Source organism: Lipophrys pholis, assembly GCF_963383615.2.
Source record: "Lipophrys pholis genome assembly, chromosome: 14".
Taxonomy (NCBI): domain Eukaryota; kingdom Metazoa; phylum Chordata; class Actinopteri; order Blenniiformes; family Blenniidae; genus Lipophrys; species Lipophrys pholis.
In genome coordinates, this window is record NC_137633.1 from 12,751,889 (window position 1) to 12,770,110 (window position 18,222).

General features: G+C 41.6%; 1 protein-coding gene across 1 annotated transcript in view; it reads right to left on the reverse strand.

The window, feature by feature from the left end:
• pcnt (pericentrin) overlaps positions 1-16,650 on the reverse strand; it is a 33,322-nt gene extending 16,672 nt beyond the window's left edge. Inside the window, exons 1-32 of the mRNA XM_080479941.1 lie at positions 16,453-16,650; positions 15,396-15,425; positions 13,101-13,265; positions 12,484-12,627; positions 11,709-11,858; positions 10,686-11,596; positions 10,252-10,593; positions 9,082-9,472; positions 8,515-8,931; positions 8,230-8,436; positions 8,001-8,096; positions 7,750-7,893; positions 7,347-7,575; positions 7,088-7,167; positions 6,792-6,981; positions 6,433-6,533; positions 6,189-6,300; positions 5,975-6,101; positions 5,370-5,489; positions 5,222-5,291; positions 5,003-5,107; positions 4,794-4,905; positions 4,666-4,706; positions 4,430-4,561; positions 4,095-4,329; positions 3,907-3,973; positions 3,069-3,522; positions 2,758-2,934; positions 2,566-2,637; positions 2,249-2,353; positions 1,781-1,933; positions 922-1,068 (exon numbers count right to left, since the gene is read on the reverse strand). Coding sequence (XP_080336067.1) covers positions 922-1,068; positions 1,781-1,933; positions 2,249-2,353; positions 2,566-2,637; positions 2,758-2,934; positions 3,069-3,522; positions 3,907-3,973; positions 4,095-4,329; positions 4,430-4,561; positions 4,666-4,706; positions 4,794-4,905; positions 5,003-5,107; positions 5,222-5,291; positions 5,370-5,489; positions 5,975-6,101; positions 6,189-6,300; positions 6,433-6,533; positions 6,792-6,981; positions 7,088-7,167; positions 7,347-7,575; positions 7,750-7,893; positions 8,001-8,096; positions 8,230-8,436; positions 8,515-8,931; positions 9,082-9,472; positions 10,252-10,593; positions 10,686-11,596; positions 11,709-11,858; positions 12,484-12,627; positions 13,101-13,265; positions 15,396-15,425; positions 16,453-16,500 — 5,874 coding nt within the window. The 5' untranslated portion in view covers positions 16,501-16,650. The remainder of the gene's footprint in view (positions 1-921; positions 1,069-1,780; positions 1,934-2,248; positions 2,354-2,565; positions 2,638-2,757; positions 2,935-3,068; positions 3,523-3,906; positions 3,974-4,094; positions 4,330-4,429; positions 4,562-4,665; positions 4,707-4,793; positions 4,906-5,002; positions 5,108-5,221; positions 5,292-5,369; positions 5,490-5,974; positions 6,102-6,188; positions 6,301-6,432; positions 6,534-6,791; positions 6,982-7,087; positions 7,168-7,346; positions 7,576-7,749; positions 7,894-8,000; positions 8,097-8,229; positions 8,437-8,514; positions 8,932-9,081; positions 9,473-10,251; positions 10,594-10,685; positions 11,597-11,708; positions 11,859-12,483; positions 12,628-13,100; positions 13,266-15,395; positions 15,426-16,452) is intronic.
• Between the last annotated feature and the right edge of the window lie 1,572 nt (positions 16,651-18,222).

An 18,222-nucleotide genomic window follows, 5' to 3' on the forward strand; every position in this document is an offset into this window, starting at 1 on the left:
TCAAGAGTAGGAGTTGTACAAGATTTATTCCACATCTGCAGTTGTTCTTACCGTTTCCTCTTCATTCGCTCCTTCTCCTTTCACTATATCTTCCCTCTCATTCTCCCTCTCCCTCCCGCGTCGGCCCAACAAACACGTCTCTTGCAGCCACCTGCCTCAACTAAACAATGATGTCACCATGACAACAGTACCCTCCCAACCCCTCATAAGCTCTCCTTACTAACCTCGTGGGGACATGGAGAGTGAATGTGCGTTATCTCGCTAAATATTGAAGCTGGGCAGGAGCCATGGAAACTAAAATATACAAGCATTTATACAGATGGATTATTGGTGTAAGAACTGGTGGAAGCTGCACGTTTATGAAATAAATCTATTGCAACAACGGCCTCTTATACACCCATTATTCTTTCTCCAGGGGGTGTGAACATTAAGCACATATTTAAGTTTGCTTAACAACAGCAATAATCATAACACTACTTCTTTCCATCTTCCAGAAATAACAGAATTTGATATAGTGCAATATAACAGGGCAACCAATTGATACATTATATTTGATCATTTGAGACTTTACTTTGCACTTCTATCGAACTAGAATTTGGACGATACATCCAATTCATTTAAATTGATTCAAGGTCACTGTCTTCTTATGCAAGAACAATCTGACTGCAGAATACTTAAATATACAAGATGTGATCATCTTATTTACAATATACCAGATGATAGAAGGGTATGGGAGAAATATAGTCATTATATAAATACACTTCAGTCACTCTTAATTCTTACACTTTCAATATTTGGCATACGCTTAGCTGCCCTGAAATAAAAAATTACTTCCCAAGCTCGTTTTCTTGAAACAGGTCACATCACATTCAGTTTTTTCAGAGAAAAAACAAAGCTAAAACACATTGCTTTTTCTTGTACCTGGGCCACCACAGCATCTAGTTGCTGCAGCTGGGCAGTGAGCTGGCTCATTTTGGTGGTGTAGCTCTGTTCCTTTTCCTCTTGTTCCAACTTGAAGCTCCGCCTCAGGCTTTCAAGCTCCGCCTTCTTCTGCTCTTCAGACACAGTCTTCAAAGAAAGCAGTGATGGGAAGACAAAAGAAAAGACATAGATGACCTGAAAAAAGCTGTCGCGCACTGCAGGTTCCCTCAACCATTAGATCTTTTGCAGCATTTCCCTGGCGTACAAGCCGGCTCCCACATTTCAGCTGGGCAAAAAGCTAAATGTCTGAAAAATAAAATCACCTTCAAGCTTAAAACCTTCTGCATCAGAGGATAAAAAGCTTAGATCCATCCCATTTAGCCACTGTTCAGATGGTGGCAGCAATACAAATACATGCACAGCCCAGCAGCATGCAGCTCGAGAGAACAGAGACAGACGGACGTGAACACTTCTACATATATGATGGTGGGATTATGAGAAAAGTGGGTTTGAATAAAGCTCCAGTGGGACAGGTTCCAAAGGGGAAAAAAATAAAAAATCCTTAGGAATGAACTGGTGCAGCTGGAGCTTAGAGAGGGCAATGCCACCCCTCACACACACACACACACAGCTCTCAATAATCCAGTGCGATTACATAATCATGTCACACACACACACAAAAAAAATAAATAAATAAATAAAAAAAGCCAGCCAAAGTTAAATACATAACTTCCAAAATCATAAACCATAACTGACAATAGCATAGTTACCTCAAAATCAGTTTCAAATTTGTCTAATCTCATTAGAAAATGATAAATAAGATTGCTTAATGAAATCATTCCAAAGTATGTTCGTTTACCTTAAGCTGATTACTTCGGTGATGCAGACGCTCCTCTGATTGGACTTTGAGGAGCTCCACCTCTTCTACAAAGTGTTGCCTTTGCCTTGACGCCTCCTCTTCAAGCTCCCTGCGACATGCTTCCAATTCCCGCGCAGATATGCCCTTCAGTTCCTTCAGCGAAAATAAGAATTGCTTAAATGCCAGTGTGCGGTCGGTAAAATGCTCACAATTTCGGTGCTTCTGGGGAGAAAATCCAAATAAATACTGTGCCTCAACACACAGACATGCCATTATAAAGGATGAACAATGACTCAGTGTAATCCGTCTTCTAATGGGCTCTAAGAGTCACTGAGACAAGAACTGAGTTGCAACCATTAAAAGCAACTCACATTTTAAAGCATGGGATGTTCACTCACCCAGTTATGCCCAAACAAAGATCACGCCGACTGAGGCAACGTGATGCTTATTCATGTATTATACTCATACCTGTAGCTGGAGTTGATGCTGTTTCATCAGTTTCTCTTTTTCAGCTGTGGAGGTGAGTGAGAGCTCCTGCAGAGCCATGCTGTGGTGCTGCTCCAGGGATAAAACCTGAGGCGGAGCACAGGATGTACAAACACCACGACGAGAAAAGGCGAAATTAAAAAGTTGGCAAATAGACTCCATACATCTTTTCAATCCATCAACACAAAACTCAAATCTTGAACTAGATAAGAGAAAACTGTGCTGCTAGTTGATGTGCTCTAAACAAAAATATATAAGTCACTAAAAATTCTGACACTAGAATCTCAAATGTGATGTACCTGTTGTTTCAGTGTTTCTAGGGCGTTGCAGTGGTCATTATCTAAGGCCTCTTGCAGAGCAGTGAGCTCAGTCTACAAGAATAAATCCAAAAAGTACATAATTAATATCCACTTTCATTTTTTATTCGTTTGATAATTGAAGAACTTCTTTGGTAGGCGGCCAGTGGTCTGAAAACCAAGTCTTTATCTCACCTTGTGCACATGGTTAAGCTCTTCAGCCATGGCTTTGAACTTCTCCATGTGTACCTGAGCCAGCTCTTTTCTCAAGTCCTCTCCGAGACGCTCAGTTACTAGTTTGTGTTCGGAATTGCAGGAACTCAGGTCCTGACGATGATTCTCTTCAAGCTGAACCAGTTCATCGCGTAGTGTCTTAGATTTGAAAACAAAGAAAATAAGAAATGTATACAAGCTGGGAAACTAACATTAAAAATATATTTTGAAAGCCTTTCAAGAATCACCTAATGGTATTAAGGATGTTTTATACTTTGAGTTTTGTGTCTTACTTGCACTTCTTTCAGGTATGTGGCCTCCAAAGTGTCCATATTTCCCAGCATCCTCTTTTCAAGTTCATCCCTCTCTTTCTGGTGATTGAGAGTCAGTTCTGCTTCTAAAGCCTCCAACTGACTCTGATTGGTCTCCTGGAAAACGGCTTTCAAACTTTCAAGGTCTTTCTTTTGTTTGGAGTTGAGGGCTGCCTCCAAGGCAACAAGGTCAGCGTTGTGCTTGGACTCGAGCTCAACCGTCATAGCTGCAAGCTGATCTCTGTGACTGGCACTGAGTGCATCGAGTTGTGCTTTGTGTTTGGCATCGAGTGTGTCCATTTCTTGGGAGTGTTTGTGCCGGAGCGCTCCTCTCTCATGTTCCAACTCTGCTTGGTGTTTATTTTCTAGCTCTGCTATAAACACTTCAGATCTCTCGACGAAACGCTGCTCCAGTTCTTTTTTCTCCTCTTGGAACCTGAACAGACAAAACCCAAGTACACAAAATTATGAAAGTTTTCAAAAAGGGGTCTAGCAAGTCATTCTTTCCCCCCACAGACCTTTTATTGTACGTATATATGTCATACATTCTATCGCATGTTGTTTAGGTGCAGTGGTGATTAGTCTGTACTGTTTGGACCAATACAGTAATGACACCGAGAATGCCATTCCTCTATTCAACATTTGTTCATCAGGACAGAAGTTAGAAAAAAAAAAGAAATCTTGAAAGTAATCTGAAAGAAAGATCCTCACATTCTAGATGTTCTTCGATGAAACAAAATGAATACTGGAAAATGTACTTTACTAGATCCCTTCCTACTAAAACATCCATTTTATGGTTCTCATCTGATTCAGACCTCACCTTTCTAGCGCTTGATGTAGCCGCTCCTCACCTTGCTGCTGAAGCACAGCAGTAAGCTCCTTACATTCTAAAAAGACAAAAGAAATAAAATCTGATGACAAAAAAAAACCAACTGAAAATAGACAAATTGTCCAAAAGCTTGTGATCTGAGTGACATCTGACAATCTAAAGGAATCTTGTTGACTTACTGTCATCGTTGTCCAGTGTAACCTGAAGAGAGTTTAGTTTTTCTCTTTCATCAGAAAGGGCTTTTTCAAGAAGTGCCTTCTCTTTCTCCATCTCCTGGTGGAAGTTCGACCTCAAGCCAGACATCTCAGTCTCATGTTTCTCCTTCAGCCTCTTCATGTCCTGCTGCACAAGCTTCTTCTCTTGGTTCAGAGCTTCCTCAAGATGGATAACCTCCTCGGCAAACTCCCGTTTCAACTGCAGGCAGTGACCGGGAATGCGTTAAAATACCATGATTTTCCAAAATCACACTGCATTATAGAATGTCAGTTTTATGTTCCTCCATTATGTTTTTAACCTTCTTGGTGTTCTGCATTTCAGCATCATGCTGTTCAGTCAAGTCAGCCAGTCGACTCTCCTGGGTGTGGATGGTGGTCATCGCTGTCTGCATCTGTTCTATGTGACACCACGTCCTTTGTTCAACCTCAACCTGATCCCAAAAAAAGTCACCAAGGCATTACATTAGATAAAATAAGTACCTTAGAAATTCAATCCCGATGCCGAATGGCAATGCTTCAAAATATGCCTTCTCACCTCAACCTGCCGTGCTGCCTCTAAACGGATTTTGGTGAGATCTATGACAAAGAATAAGTAGTCAATAGATAACTCATCAATACCAAATGATAAACCTGTAGTTTTACAAAATGACATAGGATGCACACCTCGCAAATGGCTGTCAGAAAGTTTGGCTCTGAGCTGCTCAAGGTCCAGGGCATGACGCGTCTTCATCTCCTGGAGCTCCTCATAGTAACGGTCGGTGAGGTCCGAGCGTGCCTGATGGACAAGTAACACAAAAGAAGTCAAAGAGTAGAAGACATTCTGTACCATGAGCAAAATAATGAAGGAGTTGATTATTGTTCAAGCAGCTGACCTGTCGGAGCTCCTCCTTAAAGGAAAGTGTCAAAGACGATTGTAAACTGGAAATGTCCTCAGCATGTTTCTCGTCCAGGTGAAGCCTCAAAGTGTCAAACATTTCCTGTACAAAAATAAAATGCGACTCAAATATGAGGTAAGAAGTACCTCTATGTTGTTTCGAACTTAGAAAAATTCAAACTTGAAAGCAGCTCATCCATTATAGTACATCGTTTACCTCTGGTGTTTCATGCTCAATCGCTGAATGATCCAATTTTTCCTTTATATCGTGAGCCGAAGACATTGTACTGAAACAGAAGGACAAAAATATAAATTCTAGACTATAACTCATGAATCCTATTTTACATGTAGACTAACAGACATACCTTTCATATGTGGTTTTGAGCACCGACTCCTCCAAGGCACCTTCAACCAGCCTCAGCTGCAGCAGAGCAATTTCCTCTCTGTAGCTCTCCTCGGCTGCACACAACCGCTTCTCAAAATACCTGGACGAGTAGAGCGAAAACATCATTACTTTGGTGAAAGGACACAGCAACAACAGGCTGAGGACACTACAAATAGACCTCACAATGCATTAATATGCAATAAGTTGTGTTTGTATTGTCACTTCTCCAGCTATATAATCTAAATAAACCCAGGCGAATTGTCAAATGTGCAATCAGTGAGTGCTTCTGTTTCTTTTATCGAGATAACTCCAATATTACTGTGTGTCGTACAAATGTGAGACCTTGTCTCCTCTTAGAATCCAATCCACGATTGGATGGTCATCCCGATGAAATCCTATAGGCGGCTACAATGGTGAGTACGAACATGGGTGCAAAGTTCTGTTTCCCTGCTTTCTGGTAGTGTTCTGAACTGTCAGCCAGGAAGCTAGATGTTTTTTGGGTTTTTTATGTGTAATTTTCATAATCATGTCAACAATGACAGGATAGAGATGTGAGGGTTAAAATGCCAGTTTGTGCTCTCATACTTTCTCAAGCTTTCCATCTCAGCCTCATTCTGCTCTTTAATTTCTCGTTTTTGTTCGTTAAACTCAGTTTTCAGGCGTTCGATATCATCAACGCGAGATGTGCGGGCAATGAGCTGCTCTTTAAGCTCTGAAAGAAAACAGAGTGAACAAAGAGAAAAAGTTTAAATCTTAAGATTCAAATCAATTCAACAAAAGCGACTGCATCAAATCCTACCTCCCAACTCTTGTCGGCTTGCTCTCATGCTCTCCAGCTGGGTCCATAGCTGACCTATTTCTAGTTCTGAGCTCTGCTTTTGTGACGACATCTCCTCCTGGAGGCGCGAAACCTGGCAGCCAAAGAGCAAACATGACCATCGTGAAAAATGAACTCATTTTAGACGTCAGTAGATGTAGATCCTGTGATTTGAGACAGGGAATAGCTCTAAATGTAAATACTGCAAGTGTAATGGTGAACTGACTTCTTGCTGCAGTTGATGTTCTTTCTCCTGTAGTTGTCGGGCTTGCTCCTCCTTCTCCTCCAGCACAGTGTTATGGCTAGAAACCAAGTCCTCCAAAGAACCTGAGAGGAAGGAAAGCATTAGAACTTCAAATAATTTATGGAATTTTGAAATCACATATATGTGCATTAAAATCTGGAGACTGAAATAAAGAGTGGTCCAAAGATGATGTGGGTTCAGTTGTTTTGTCAGCATGATTGTTTATCATGAAATATTTTAATCCAGTGGCGAGAGATCAACAATTGGTTTTATCCAACTGTGGACTTTGTACCTGTAATGATTGTAAAACATGTCCAAACAAGGAAAGGGAAGCAACCTACATTTAGCAGCAACTCTGTCAGCCAAGGCTCGTTTCAGCTCCTCTTGTAGGTCCTCCAGTCTGGCTCGAGTTTTCTGCAGCTCCGATTGAGCTTCAGCTAAAGCATTGTTTGTCTCAGTGAGAGAGGTCTGCGCGCTCGCAAGTTCTGTTTGTGTGTTTTCAGCTTTACTTTGCCATTGTGCACTAAGAGTCTGAAATCAAACCAAGACGAATAGAAAATTTCAAAAAGTTGCAATTAGGTAAAAAACTATTCCTTATTGAAAAGTTCGGAAATATGGAATTGTAAAAAGGCTTCACCTGTATCTCTTCGGCCTGGATTGCCTTCGCCAAAACTCTCTCCTCTGCAACTCGAGTCTCCCACTGCTGCGTCAACTCATCTGAACACGCAGAAGAAAAAAGGAGCAGTTACCAGGTGCAACCATTGTGCATGCTCTACTTTTAATAATGATGTAGTAAACGATTATGGTCAATCATCCACGGTCAAACCAAATGTACATGCTAAGCGTTCTGCGTAGGCTAATGACACCATGTATACAAATAAAACGTCTGCACTAACCCATTTCTTGACTATGCTTTTCAACCAGCTTGTCCTGCTGCTCCTGGTTCTGCTGTTTGATCAGGTCCAGTTCCAACTTATGGTTGGCCTGAAGTTGTGCCGTTTCCAGGGCCAATGCGTCATTCATGGAGGTCTGGAGCTGCGTCACATCAGACAGCTCCAGTTGCTGTGCCGTTTGGATTGCGGTCATACTGAGGCGCAAAGATTCAAGCTCCAAGTTCTTTTGAGTCTATAGGAAACAAACCACATGGTGAAGTTTTTGTCACTGTATAGACGAGCTGAATTACAGTGAAGTGGCAACAGACCTTTTTTTATTTTTTTATACTACATTTTGAAAGAATTAAAAATCGGTAAGTAAAGAGACAAAATGATGTTGCCGAGGATGCGTTTGTATTTAATTTACCTGAGCTTGCTGCAGTTCCACCTGGTGAGCAGCCTCCATGCATTCCCTCAGCTCTAATGTCACCTCGGTCCTCAGCTGACTGAGCTCCTCATCGTGCTTGTCTTTCAGCTCAGACACCATCCTCTCGTGCTCTCGCTCCGTTACCTGAGAGTAACATGAAGAAAATGACTTGCATAATTTTACCCTGTCCAGTAAACCTTCTGAAGAACTTCAGTCTTAGCGAGAAACATTGAAGATGTACTTCATTATACCTGTTTGATTAGGCAGAGCTGTCGCTTTTGTTCTTCTTCCATGCTGGCCTGCTGCTCCAGAAGCTCGTTCTCCAGACGAGCATTCAACTCTGAAACCTTGATATTCATCCAAATTAGTATTGGAAAATTTTTTTTTTTAAAAAATCATATGTATGCTAATGATTAAACAATCACTTAACACCGGATATTAAATTATGAAAAACACATCAGTGAAATTTGTAAATTCCACCTCTTGCTGATGTTTCTCCATCACGTCCTTCATCTCCTGCAGGTGAGATGTCTTCAGCCTTTCTATAGCCTCCTGAAGAGTCAGGGCCTGCTTCTCCATGAGAGCCTCCTTCTCCTTCATTTGTGCTTCTAACAGATGTCTCACATCAACGAGCTCTTTGTCCTTCTCCTGCCGCTCATACTCCCACTTCTCCCTCTGTTCAACCAGCTGTAATGATTTCGGGTTTCAGGCTCATGACTCAATTGCAACATCAGAAGAACAGAACCAGCCAAATGATAATCTTACCTCAACATCCTTTTCTTTCAAAATGTTCTCAAACTGTTCAAGCTCCTCCTCGAGGACTTGCTCGATTTGCTTCATCTGCTTGTCCATCTCCTCTTCCTTTCTCCTGTGCTCCTCCCTCTCTTGCAGAGACCGAGCATGGTCCTCCTCCAGACTGGCCAGGTTTTGTCTCAAACGGGAGATTTGGGATTCCAGCTCATTTTTCTCTTCTTCAGCACACTCTACCCTCTTATAGCTCTGTTGGAGTTCTTCCCGCAGCTGCTCCACTTCTGTTTGGACATGTTGAACTTGCCCACGTGTAGTTTCAAGCTCCTTCAATAGCGTGTCCAGCTCGGTCGTCTTTTGATGCAACAGGTTTGAAGTGGTTTTATGTCCCATTTTTGTTTCCTCGAGCTCTGACAGGAGACGTTCACATTGGATCTATTAAAAAATGAGAGGAAAAAAAAAAAGATATGGCTTAAACCTTTCATGGAACTTTTTTTCCAATGAATGCATAGTTTCCATTTGAAGTCAAGCATTTAATATTTAAGAGGTTGTTAATAAGCAAAGCTGCTTAATATATCTGTGTACCTGCAGTGTTTGCAACTGGTTGTCATCTCTGGATAATTCTGGGCTCTCTTTGGCAGAAACAGCAGCCTGCTTCATCTCCTGCAGAGAAGATTCCAGCAGCTCCCGCTGCTCATGTTGTGAAGAGAGAGTCTCTTTCTCCTGCTCCTTTGCCAGTTTATCCTCTTCCTCTGATAAAAATGTGGCAGGGACAAGCAGGGAAGTGTCATCCATTTCTCCTGTCAACATTAGTATATTCTCCTTTCCTCTTCCCTCCAATAAGGCACCAGTTTTGTTCTTAACGTTGTCTTGTTCTGCGGCTTTCAAGCTCGTCTCCTCCTCAAAACTTCTCTTTGCTTTTTCCTCCTCAAGCTCCCACAGAGCTTGTCTGAGCTCCTCCGTTACTTGAGACCACCTGAACAGACAAAGGAGAACAACATATTCTAAATGAAACATCAACACAACACTTATTAACCCGAGTGAAATAGCCATTTAAGTACCTACTCTAAAATATGACCATGTTTTTATTTAATATAAATATCTTGACACTACCACTGTCACTCGCACAACAAAAAGCAGGAAGTTACCATTAGTTACAGCATGTTATTTACATTAGGTAAGCAGTTTTTGGGAGGGGGGAATTATTATTATTTTTATTTTTTTTAATTTCCCACTTTTGGGGATTTCTTTCCCCACCTCAAGTCTGATTGACTCAAATTGGATTAAAATATAAAAACTAAGCTATATTAAAAATTAGAGTTGAATACTTTCAACCTTGCATATAGACTAGTGACAGTATGCATCTAGTAGGTCATTTTTAGAACACTGCATATTTTTAAATAAATCCAATGAGACATTCAAACAGTGGTTTTTAAAAAAAAAAAAAAAAAACATTCAAAATGTTAAACTTGGTCTTCCCTATACATCTTTCATATAAATGAGATGGCAATATGGCTATCTTCACTAACTTTAAAAAACTTTTAATGGGTCTTCAACAACAGCTTTAAAAACATTAAATTCAAAATATGTATCCAACAACCGCTCTATGAAAGGGTTAAAGGACAATATAAGAAATAGGAGCACAAGAGAGCTACATTAAAACAACATTAACTAGACAAAATGAAGCATTTCAGAATTGAGGCGACAAAATGAGAACTACTTTGTTGGGGTTAGCCACCAAAACAAATTCTTTACCTGCTTCTTGCCTCCTCCAGTTCTTCGGCACTTTTAACAACTTCCTCCTTCAACACATTCAGGTCCCGCTCCTTCAGAGCCAGCTCGTCTCGCAGTTCCTCACACTGCTGAATCAGCAGTTCTTTTTCCAAACTGGTTCCATCATACCTCTGCTCTGAGTTTTTACTGAACTCCATTTCACCAGAGGTGGAGTTGTGAAGCCACAGAGATGGGGCCTCGGACTCATCAACAGGGATAAAATAATGTGAGCCAGAGGTGTTGTGGAGGTCGTCTTCTTCATGGACTCGATTTGAAATTGACAACAGAGGCTGCTCTCCGAGCACTTCACTGTTCAGCTCAAAACTGAAAAGATGGATACAAAGTCAGTATCAGGGATTAAATTATCAGGCTGCAGAATAATAAGGTCTATATGAAAAAGAAAGTAGATTTATAACCTGTGTTCTGCTGAAATGTCCAGCTGACTGCCGTGTTCAAAGCTTTCATTCCCCACTGATGACTGTGATTGTGCAATGGGAACCGACGACAAGTAACGCTCCATCAGAATATCACCAGGCATTGATGCATCTACACCATCTTGATCAGCTTCGCTTTGCAGATTAGCTTCTTCTACACTGATCGTCTCATCAGAGCCAAAGCCGGCTTTTGCTTGGTTCTGCTTATTCTTGGACGCTTTGAGACTGATAACTTCTTCTTCTCTGAACTTTAGTTCCATCTCTCTCTCATCCAACAGCCGCTTTATTTGCTCAACCTCCACTCTATGCTCTTCTTTAAGCCTCATCACCTCCTCCTCCTGCTGCTTCTGTCTTTCCTCCTCAAGACCCTTAGCACGGTTGGCGGTGTCAACCTCCTCACTGAACTTGCTGATGGCATCTTGTTCCTCCTGCAGCCTTTTCCTCAGCTCCAAAACCTCCCTGTTTAGTTTCTCCTTTTCTTCCTTGTACTGCTGCATTGCAAGGCACTGGCTTTGGATTTGGCTCAGTTCAGTCTGGAGACATTGCAGCTGTGCCTCCCTTTCTTCCCTCCCTTGCTTCTCCCTCTCTAGCAAAGAAAGCACATGTTGGTTTTTCTCAATCTCTTCAGCTAATTCGGCAAATATGCGTTGGCTGTTCTTCCTTTCCTCTTCGAGCTCAGCTCTCAGCTTGTGCAGGACAAAATCTGTCTCAGTGCCGATACTTTTAGCATCTGACAGGGAGACAGGGCTTGTACTTCCTGAAGTCTCTGGCGGGGCATCCTTGTGATTTGTGTTTGCATGCTGGGTAGAAAGTCCATGTTGTGGCTGTTGTCCATGACTGTTCACAACGTCTGCTCCAGATTGGCTTTTGAGTCGCTGAAACCCTTCACTGGTCTACGACAAAAGGCATTGATGGGATTATAAAAATGCAAATGGAAAAACATTCCTTAAATAACTACAAACCCTGAGTGGTGCCACATATTTGATTGTATTGAGCAGCACTTACTTGATGGAGTTGTCTCTGCAGAGCCTGAATCTGTCCTGTGAGTGACTGCGCCTCCAGCTGTACCTGGTCTCGACTAGCCAGTGCCTCTTGCAAGTTGGAGCTGAGCCTGGCAATTATTTCATTTCGCTTCTCCACAGCCTGCTGTAATTGCTGCAAGAATAATAAAAAGGGTGTGCCAATTTTATCAAATCATAGGTGGAAAAGAAAATCCCTGTGTGGCTTAACAGAATCAAGACAGATGTATAAATATTAAATTAATCAGTATTAAATATACATGACTCTTCAAATAAAATATCAGAAGTTATTAGAGGAGAAAACAATTGAAAAAAAACTCATGGTTAAACCAAATTTGCATTCACAGTTTGCAAACAATGTACAACGTTTTCAGGCCTTGGAAACACCTTCATATTAAGGGAAAAATTGCTGCAGTTTCAGATTGAAGCAGTCATGCAGAAGAGGGGAAAGTCACATCCCCCAAGCTTTGTTGATACTACAAAAATTCACAAGTGTGCTGAATCAAACACAGAGTGTGTGTACATAAAGGCCACTAAATTATAACAAAAGCCAAGTAGAGTTTTGTCAATCACTACACAGAACATTAAATTACTTCAGTGTGCTAGCAGAGGATTGGAATAAAATGGACAAAACCAGTTCTGCCAGTAATCTCACGTCACATAGACCAGTCAATATCACATACAAAGGCACAAAAGATGGCCACAATACACATGCGGCCCTCTCCTGATAGACCATTGTGCAAACAATTAAACGTCTCTACCTTGAGCTGCTCTCTGTCAGTGAGCGCAGCTAGCTCCTCATCTCTCAAGTTTTCTACGGGGGAAGGACTTTGCTCTGGGGTGAGGCGTTGATCCTGCAGTTCTTCATTCTGGTGACCCTCGTATTTCTCTGGGTTTTGAGCTCCCTGCAGGATTGAATCACATTTTATTTACATTGAAATTTAACTATGTGAATAAAAAATATCAGTACAAAGTACAGCCATGTTCCAGAAAATATTTTATTTGTTGTTGGTAAACCCTCTCTGAAAGAAAAGAAAAAAAAAAGAAAGAAAAGCAAAGCAATAAATAAATGCCATAGTTTATCATGAATGGGTTGCTATGACAACCTGGCCATCAGGCAGTATGATGGCAAGTGACACATTTCTGTACGTTTATCAGACAGGAGGTACTGACAATGTGCAAACAACATGAGACATATGCTCGGAGGTCTGGTGACGTGATCCGTTAAAATGTAGTACGGTCACGGGGTAATTAAATATGATGAAATCAGAAGTCTCATTTCAAATGGTTTTCTTATAGACCACACTAGTCAGAATTATGCCTTCATCATAATTCAATAACCAATGCATGGCTGATCCCTGTGTAAATACAAATTTACCTCATGGGTGGTCTTGAGGTTAAGCTCTGAGGGAGGAGCTGCTTCTACGTGGCAGTCTTGCGCCGAGCTGTCATTCTGCGAGTCATTCGGGCCCTTCCTCTTCTGCGTCTTTTTCGGCGCCCTCTCCCCGTCGCTTTTCGCCCGCTTCTGTCTGTAACTAGCAAGCTGCGCAGGAAGGACAGCGAGAGGTAGATGGACACATAGGTCAGGACCACGGAGCACCACCACACTACCAGCATGATGATTCTCAAGGAGCACAGGCGAGAATAAACTGAAGTTCAGAGTTATCTTTCCAAAGTAGCGGAAATCATAGAAAGCATTCAAATTATTAATGTGAAACAACAGTTAGTCCAGTGTGCAGGGAGGAAAGAATTGAAAGTCCTTTTTTTGATTAGTCAGTTGTCCTTTAAAAAAAAAAAAAAAAAAGCCGAGCCAAGTTCAAAAATCAAAAATAGTATCCAAGTTCAAAATGAGGTGACGGTGCTATATATTCTCAAATCTCCAGAGAACTATAGCAGGCCCATGAACGTGCAGATTTTTGCGACACAGATTAGAAACATCCCTTTTGAACGGACCAGAAACAGAGTAAATTAAAAACACACATCTGTCACTTCATTAATGGCATTTCAACAGGCTGAAAAATACAGACAGATGTGGACTTGAGCTTTCAAAAACAAATTGAAGGCACGGAAGCATAAAACCCAAGGACCAGAGTCTGAGGTATTCACCTGAGAAAACTATATCCACAAGAGAAAAGCATAGTTCAGTATTTTGAGTGCTTTAATTCCAGAACGAAAGATAAGCAGTAAATTAATCCAAGCTGTTCCTCTTTGAAAAACACTTTTATTGCTGCCTCTGTCTCCAAGCCTGGTTCTTCTTTAAGCAGCTTAAATCAGATTACAGCAGTTCACATTGTCAGATGTTGATGGAGAGCTTCATGAGGGTCTCTGTCAGTCAGTTGCTGTCTTTCTTGCTGCTGGTTGAATCTATAAATTCTTCCTTGTGATGGTAGTTCCTTTATCATGTCCTGGTTTAGATCTTGAAGCCTGCAAGCAGCAGCACAGCCCGAGGTCTCATCCTAAAACTTGCCACCAGAGCCAACGTGCAGAGCAGAGGGATCCACAAAGTCTGGATAGGGGATGGTATCTGTCTAGACTGAGGAAAGAGGGTGGAGACTGGGAGATGTATCCACGCGCAGAGGAGGAGACAGAGCTCTGTGGGTGTGGAGAGCAGCATCACATTGTGTGTGCTCAATTCAATTTGAGATTACAAGGCCCCCGGAGACCTACTTGTTGCTTTGTGCGATGAGTCACATACATGCTTGACAAGACTGTGTGTGCATGTGTGGTAATGTTTGATAATGTGTAACGTGCCTGACCATCAAGCCATATAATGGGTTTGATTTGGATGCATCCACAACCCAACAATAATCCATTTTTACTAATGGGACTGAGTGAAAACTTGTAAAAACAATTGTTCCTCTCACCTCAAACTGGTGTCTTTACCATACTCATTGTTTTATTTAAAACCCTACACATCCTTCGTTTGCCACTCTTTTCACTGCCTCTGCCTGCCACTAAATGCATCACAACTCAGAAAAAATATCAGCCAGATGAGCCGTGTTTAGCCCAAGGCCACTTCCGTTCCACTGAAAGTCTGACTAACTGGCTGGAGCTTACAGAAAAATCAGAGACAACTGGCTGCTGCACCCTGCTACTGTGTTCAGAAACACTAAGGCAGGGTCATTGCATGCTGCTGTGCTGAATGTGGGTCAGGTGTTTGCCCCCATCCATGTGTGAACTGAATTTCTAGACATGTGGGCTCCTTTCAATGTGGGAGAGAAATCAGAGCTATTTGATGCAGCAAACAGAGCAAGGGAAACTGACGGTGCTGTATTACCATAGCAACATCATCCATGTGAGATGCAAGCACAACATATTCAACCTCATTAAATCCCATGGGCACACTGCACCACCTGATGGCCTGCAACCAGCATGACAGTGCATGGAAGGTGAATTTTCACTTCAGGCATTCAAATTTATGATGCAGATTCTTCAACGATTCAGCGTAGTGACAGTCCAAATTATAAATCATTACTCAAAGAGAAGGAGGATTGATCAACAGCAACCACACCATAATGCAGAAAGGCAGTAGAGAGTAAAAACTTCCCCCCCCTTTTTTTTTTTTTACAAAAACAATTGGAAGACAGAAAGAAAACAAAGATAAAAGGCCCAAGCACCAACAACATCTCGACAACATTAAGAAGCTATGCCAGTCATCACCCTGTCTACTTACCGACTGGCTTCCAGGTATGTTGGGAGATTTCTGTCGTGAGGAATATAAATATATCAGCTTCGGAAAATGACACATGCTTATGTACAACTCTGGGCTGCGGCTATTACATAAACTAGCTACTAAGAACATGTGACCCAATTCTTAACCTGGTTGTCAGCCAATGTGTATTGTGAAGAGGTCATTGTTAAGTATTGACCATTACTAATATGGCCTCCAGCTCAAGTAAAATGACTGGTTTTGGTTTTCTGTAATGTCAACAGCACACTACCAATGCTCAGCCTGGATAAATACTTCATAACCTCGCCCCCTTCTCATAAAGAAATATTAAAGAGGTTGGCAAATGTAACAAATACAGTTGAACATCACCTGCCTAGAAAAACTATAATAAAGAGACATGTCACGGCGAAACAACTACAATTACCATTCCCAATAGACCATGTCCGTAGGTTTATGTATATTTTGCAGTGACAGATATAATATTGCAGAGTAAAAACAAATCCATCTAAAAGACATTGAATTGAGACTTGAGATGGAGTCATAACTAAGCGTTTACAGACTAATCAGCAGATCAGTGTAAAATGAATTGATATAGGTTGATGTTGGAAGATGTACTTTGGAATATTAAATCATGCGTATCCAATAACATTCATTGACAACACCTGGACTACAAACTATCGTGACTCAAAGACAGTAGGCGCAAATCGCTATCTAAACGAACTTTCAAAAATAACTAAAAAAGTTGCCCCAGAGTTTACAAGCAGATAAAGGTTTTAATAATTAGAGACTTTCGTGACTTTCAGTTGATTGCACGTAGTCGCCACTTAACACGCTCAACAAACATTACTTTGTAGCATGTTACATCCAACGACAAAGAACACGCGGGGATCTGCACACAGATTGGCTGCTATGGGCCGGGCAGACGGACTCCAGGCAACGAGAAACACACGATATTTTAAGAGGTGGGTGTAGTTAGCAGCCAACAAACGAACGCTGGGACAAAAGAGTTCGCCAACTGCTAGCCGCCAGTATTAGCATGCCTTGAACGTTAGCAACTAACCTTAGCTCTCCCAACGTCAATTTTCCTCCGCCGTTCATCTTCATCCATGACTCGGCTTCAATGGAGTCTTCAAAAGTTCAGGACATATGTCCAAATTCGGCTGAAACGCACAGCAAGTGTCGACTTTAACAGTAAGTTAGCTGAAGGAAAATCTTTGGGCTGCCCTGAACACAACTGTCAACAGATAATATTCAGTATGGCCGCCAAGGCAGCTTAGCTCCGCCCTTATCGAGGTGCCGTGGGATATAGATCCAATCAGAGTGCGAGGTCATAGCGCTGTCAGCCAATAAGATTCACGTTTCACCTCGAGTTTCCCGCATAATTCAAAACAGACTCCTGCGTCTTGTCCGTCTTTCAGCGCTGGCTTTGATTGGCAGCTCTTACAGCCAATCAGAACAGGCTAAGCCAATGCCATACCTCTTGTGTTTTGAAAGTACAGAAGTAAACAGAGGACTTTTCCTAGCTCAACAATATAGCACGTAAAGGTTTTAACTGCACTGATTTATGATTTTTTTTTTACTTGTGAACTGTCTTTCAAGAAATGTTTTTCATGAGGGTATCAAATATATGGCTCTGGAGCCAAAACGTGCTCCTCCACAGGGTCCTGTAGATACACGGCTCTATATATCAGTGTCAATAAATGATCACAGCCACTTATACTTGCTTAGTGAGTGCATGAAGGTAAATAATGAGTGGATGTGGGCAGAACTCTACAACTTAACCCAGAAGAAAATGGAGGTAGTTAATTGTTTTTGGCTCCAAAGAGGAAAGCTTGAAAGTTAGTGCTTGTGTTGACTCCATCACTCCAAACACCAAATCAAGGCAGACAGCTGGGTGTAATTTTGAACTCAGACCTTAAATTCAACAACCACATTAAGACAATAACAAAATCAGCTTACTACCATGAAAAAAACGATGCAAGAATTAAAGGATTTATGAAAGAACAAGATTCACAGAAACGTGTTAATGCATTTATTGTAAGTCAGCTGTTACAGTTGCTGCAGTTCATCCAGAAGGCTGCCATGTCCCCTGTGGTCCTGCCCCGACCTGGAGGGCCCAGGTCGTTTGACTCTCACAGTGCATGTCTTTGCCCGGCACACACACACACACACACTCAATTGTCCTTTACAATATTTCTTCTCACAACAAATTTCAAAAATTGGGTTTCCAGGACAGTTGCCGAGGAAATCATTTTTTTTGTAAGGCCACATGTCAAACAGGGTGCAAGTGCTGTACATCATCATCATCATCACTTTAGCCCTGCCCCTACAGCGCCACATCTGCCTCCTCTAAACAACTCAACAAACCCACCAGGCTCATCATCAGTCCCAGGAGGACCCGCAGAGGGACAAGTGCCTTTGTCTCATCATGCAACTGCATCTGTTACACCCCCACCACTATAATGTGCATCCTTTATAGATATTAACAGTTGCTGGCTACCTGAATCAGGAGATTTGGAGACAGCATCAAGCTAATTTCTTATTCATAAGCCAATAGGGGACACTAAACGACAGAGACAGAGAATGCTTGCAAAAGATACTTGTATTGCATGTTGTTACCCAGAAGAGCATTGGTAGACTTGTTCATCTGTAATGAAAGGTATTATGTGTGGAAGTTAACTTTATTTTTTAGCTATACATAAGTGAAATAGTGCAGGACTTTAGAACTTTCAGAAGATTTGGTCATTTTTGGCATGAATTCTTAATTCAGTCTCAAAATTCAAAGAAAAAGTCAGAATTTTGATTGTAATCTCAGAATTCGCAAACTGTC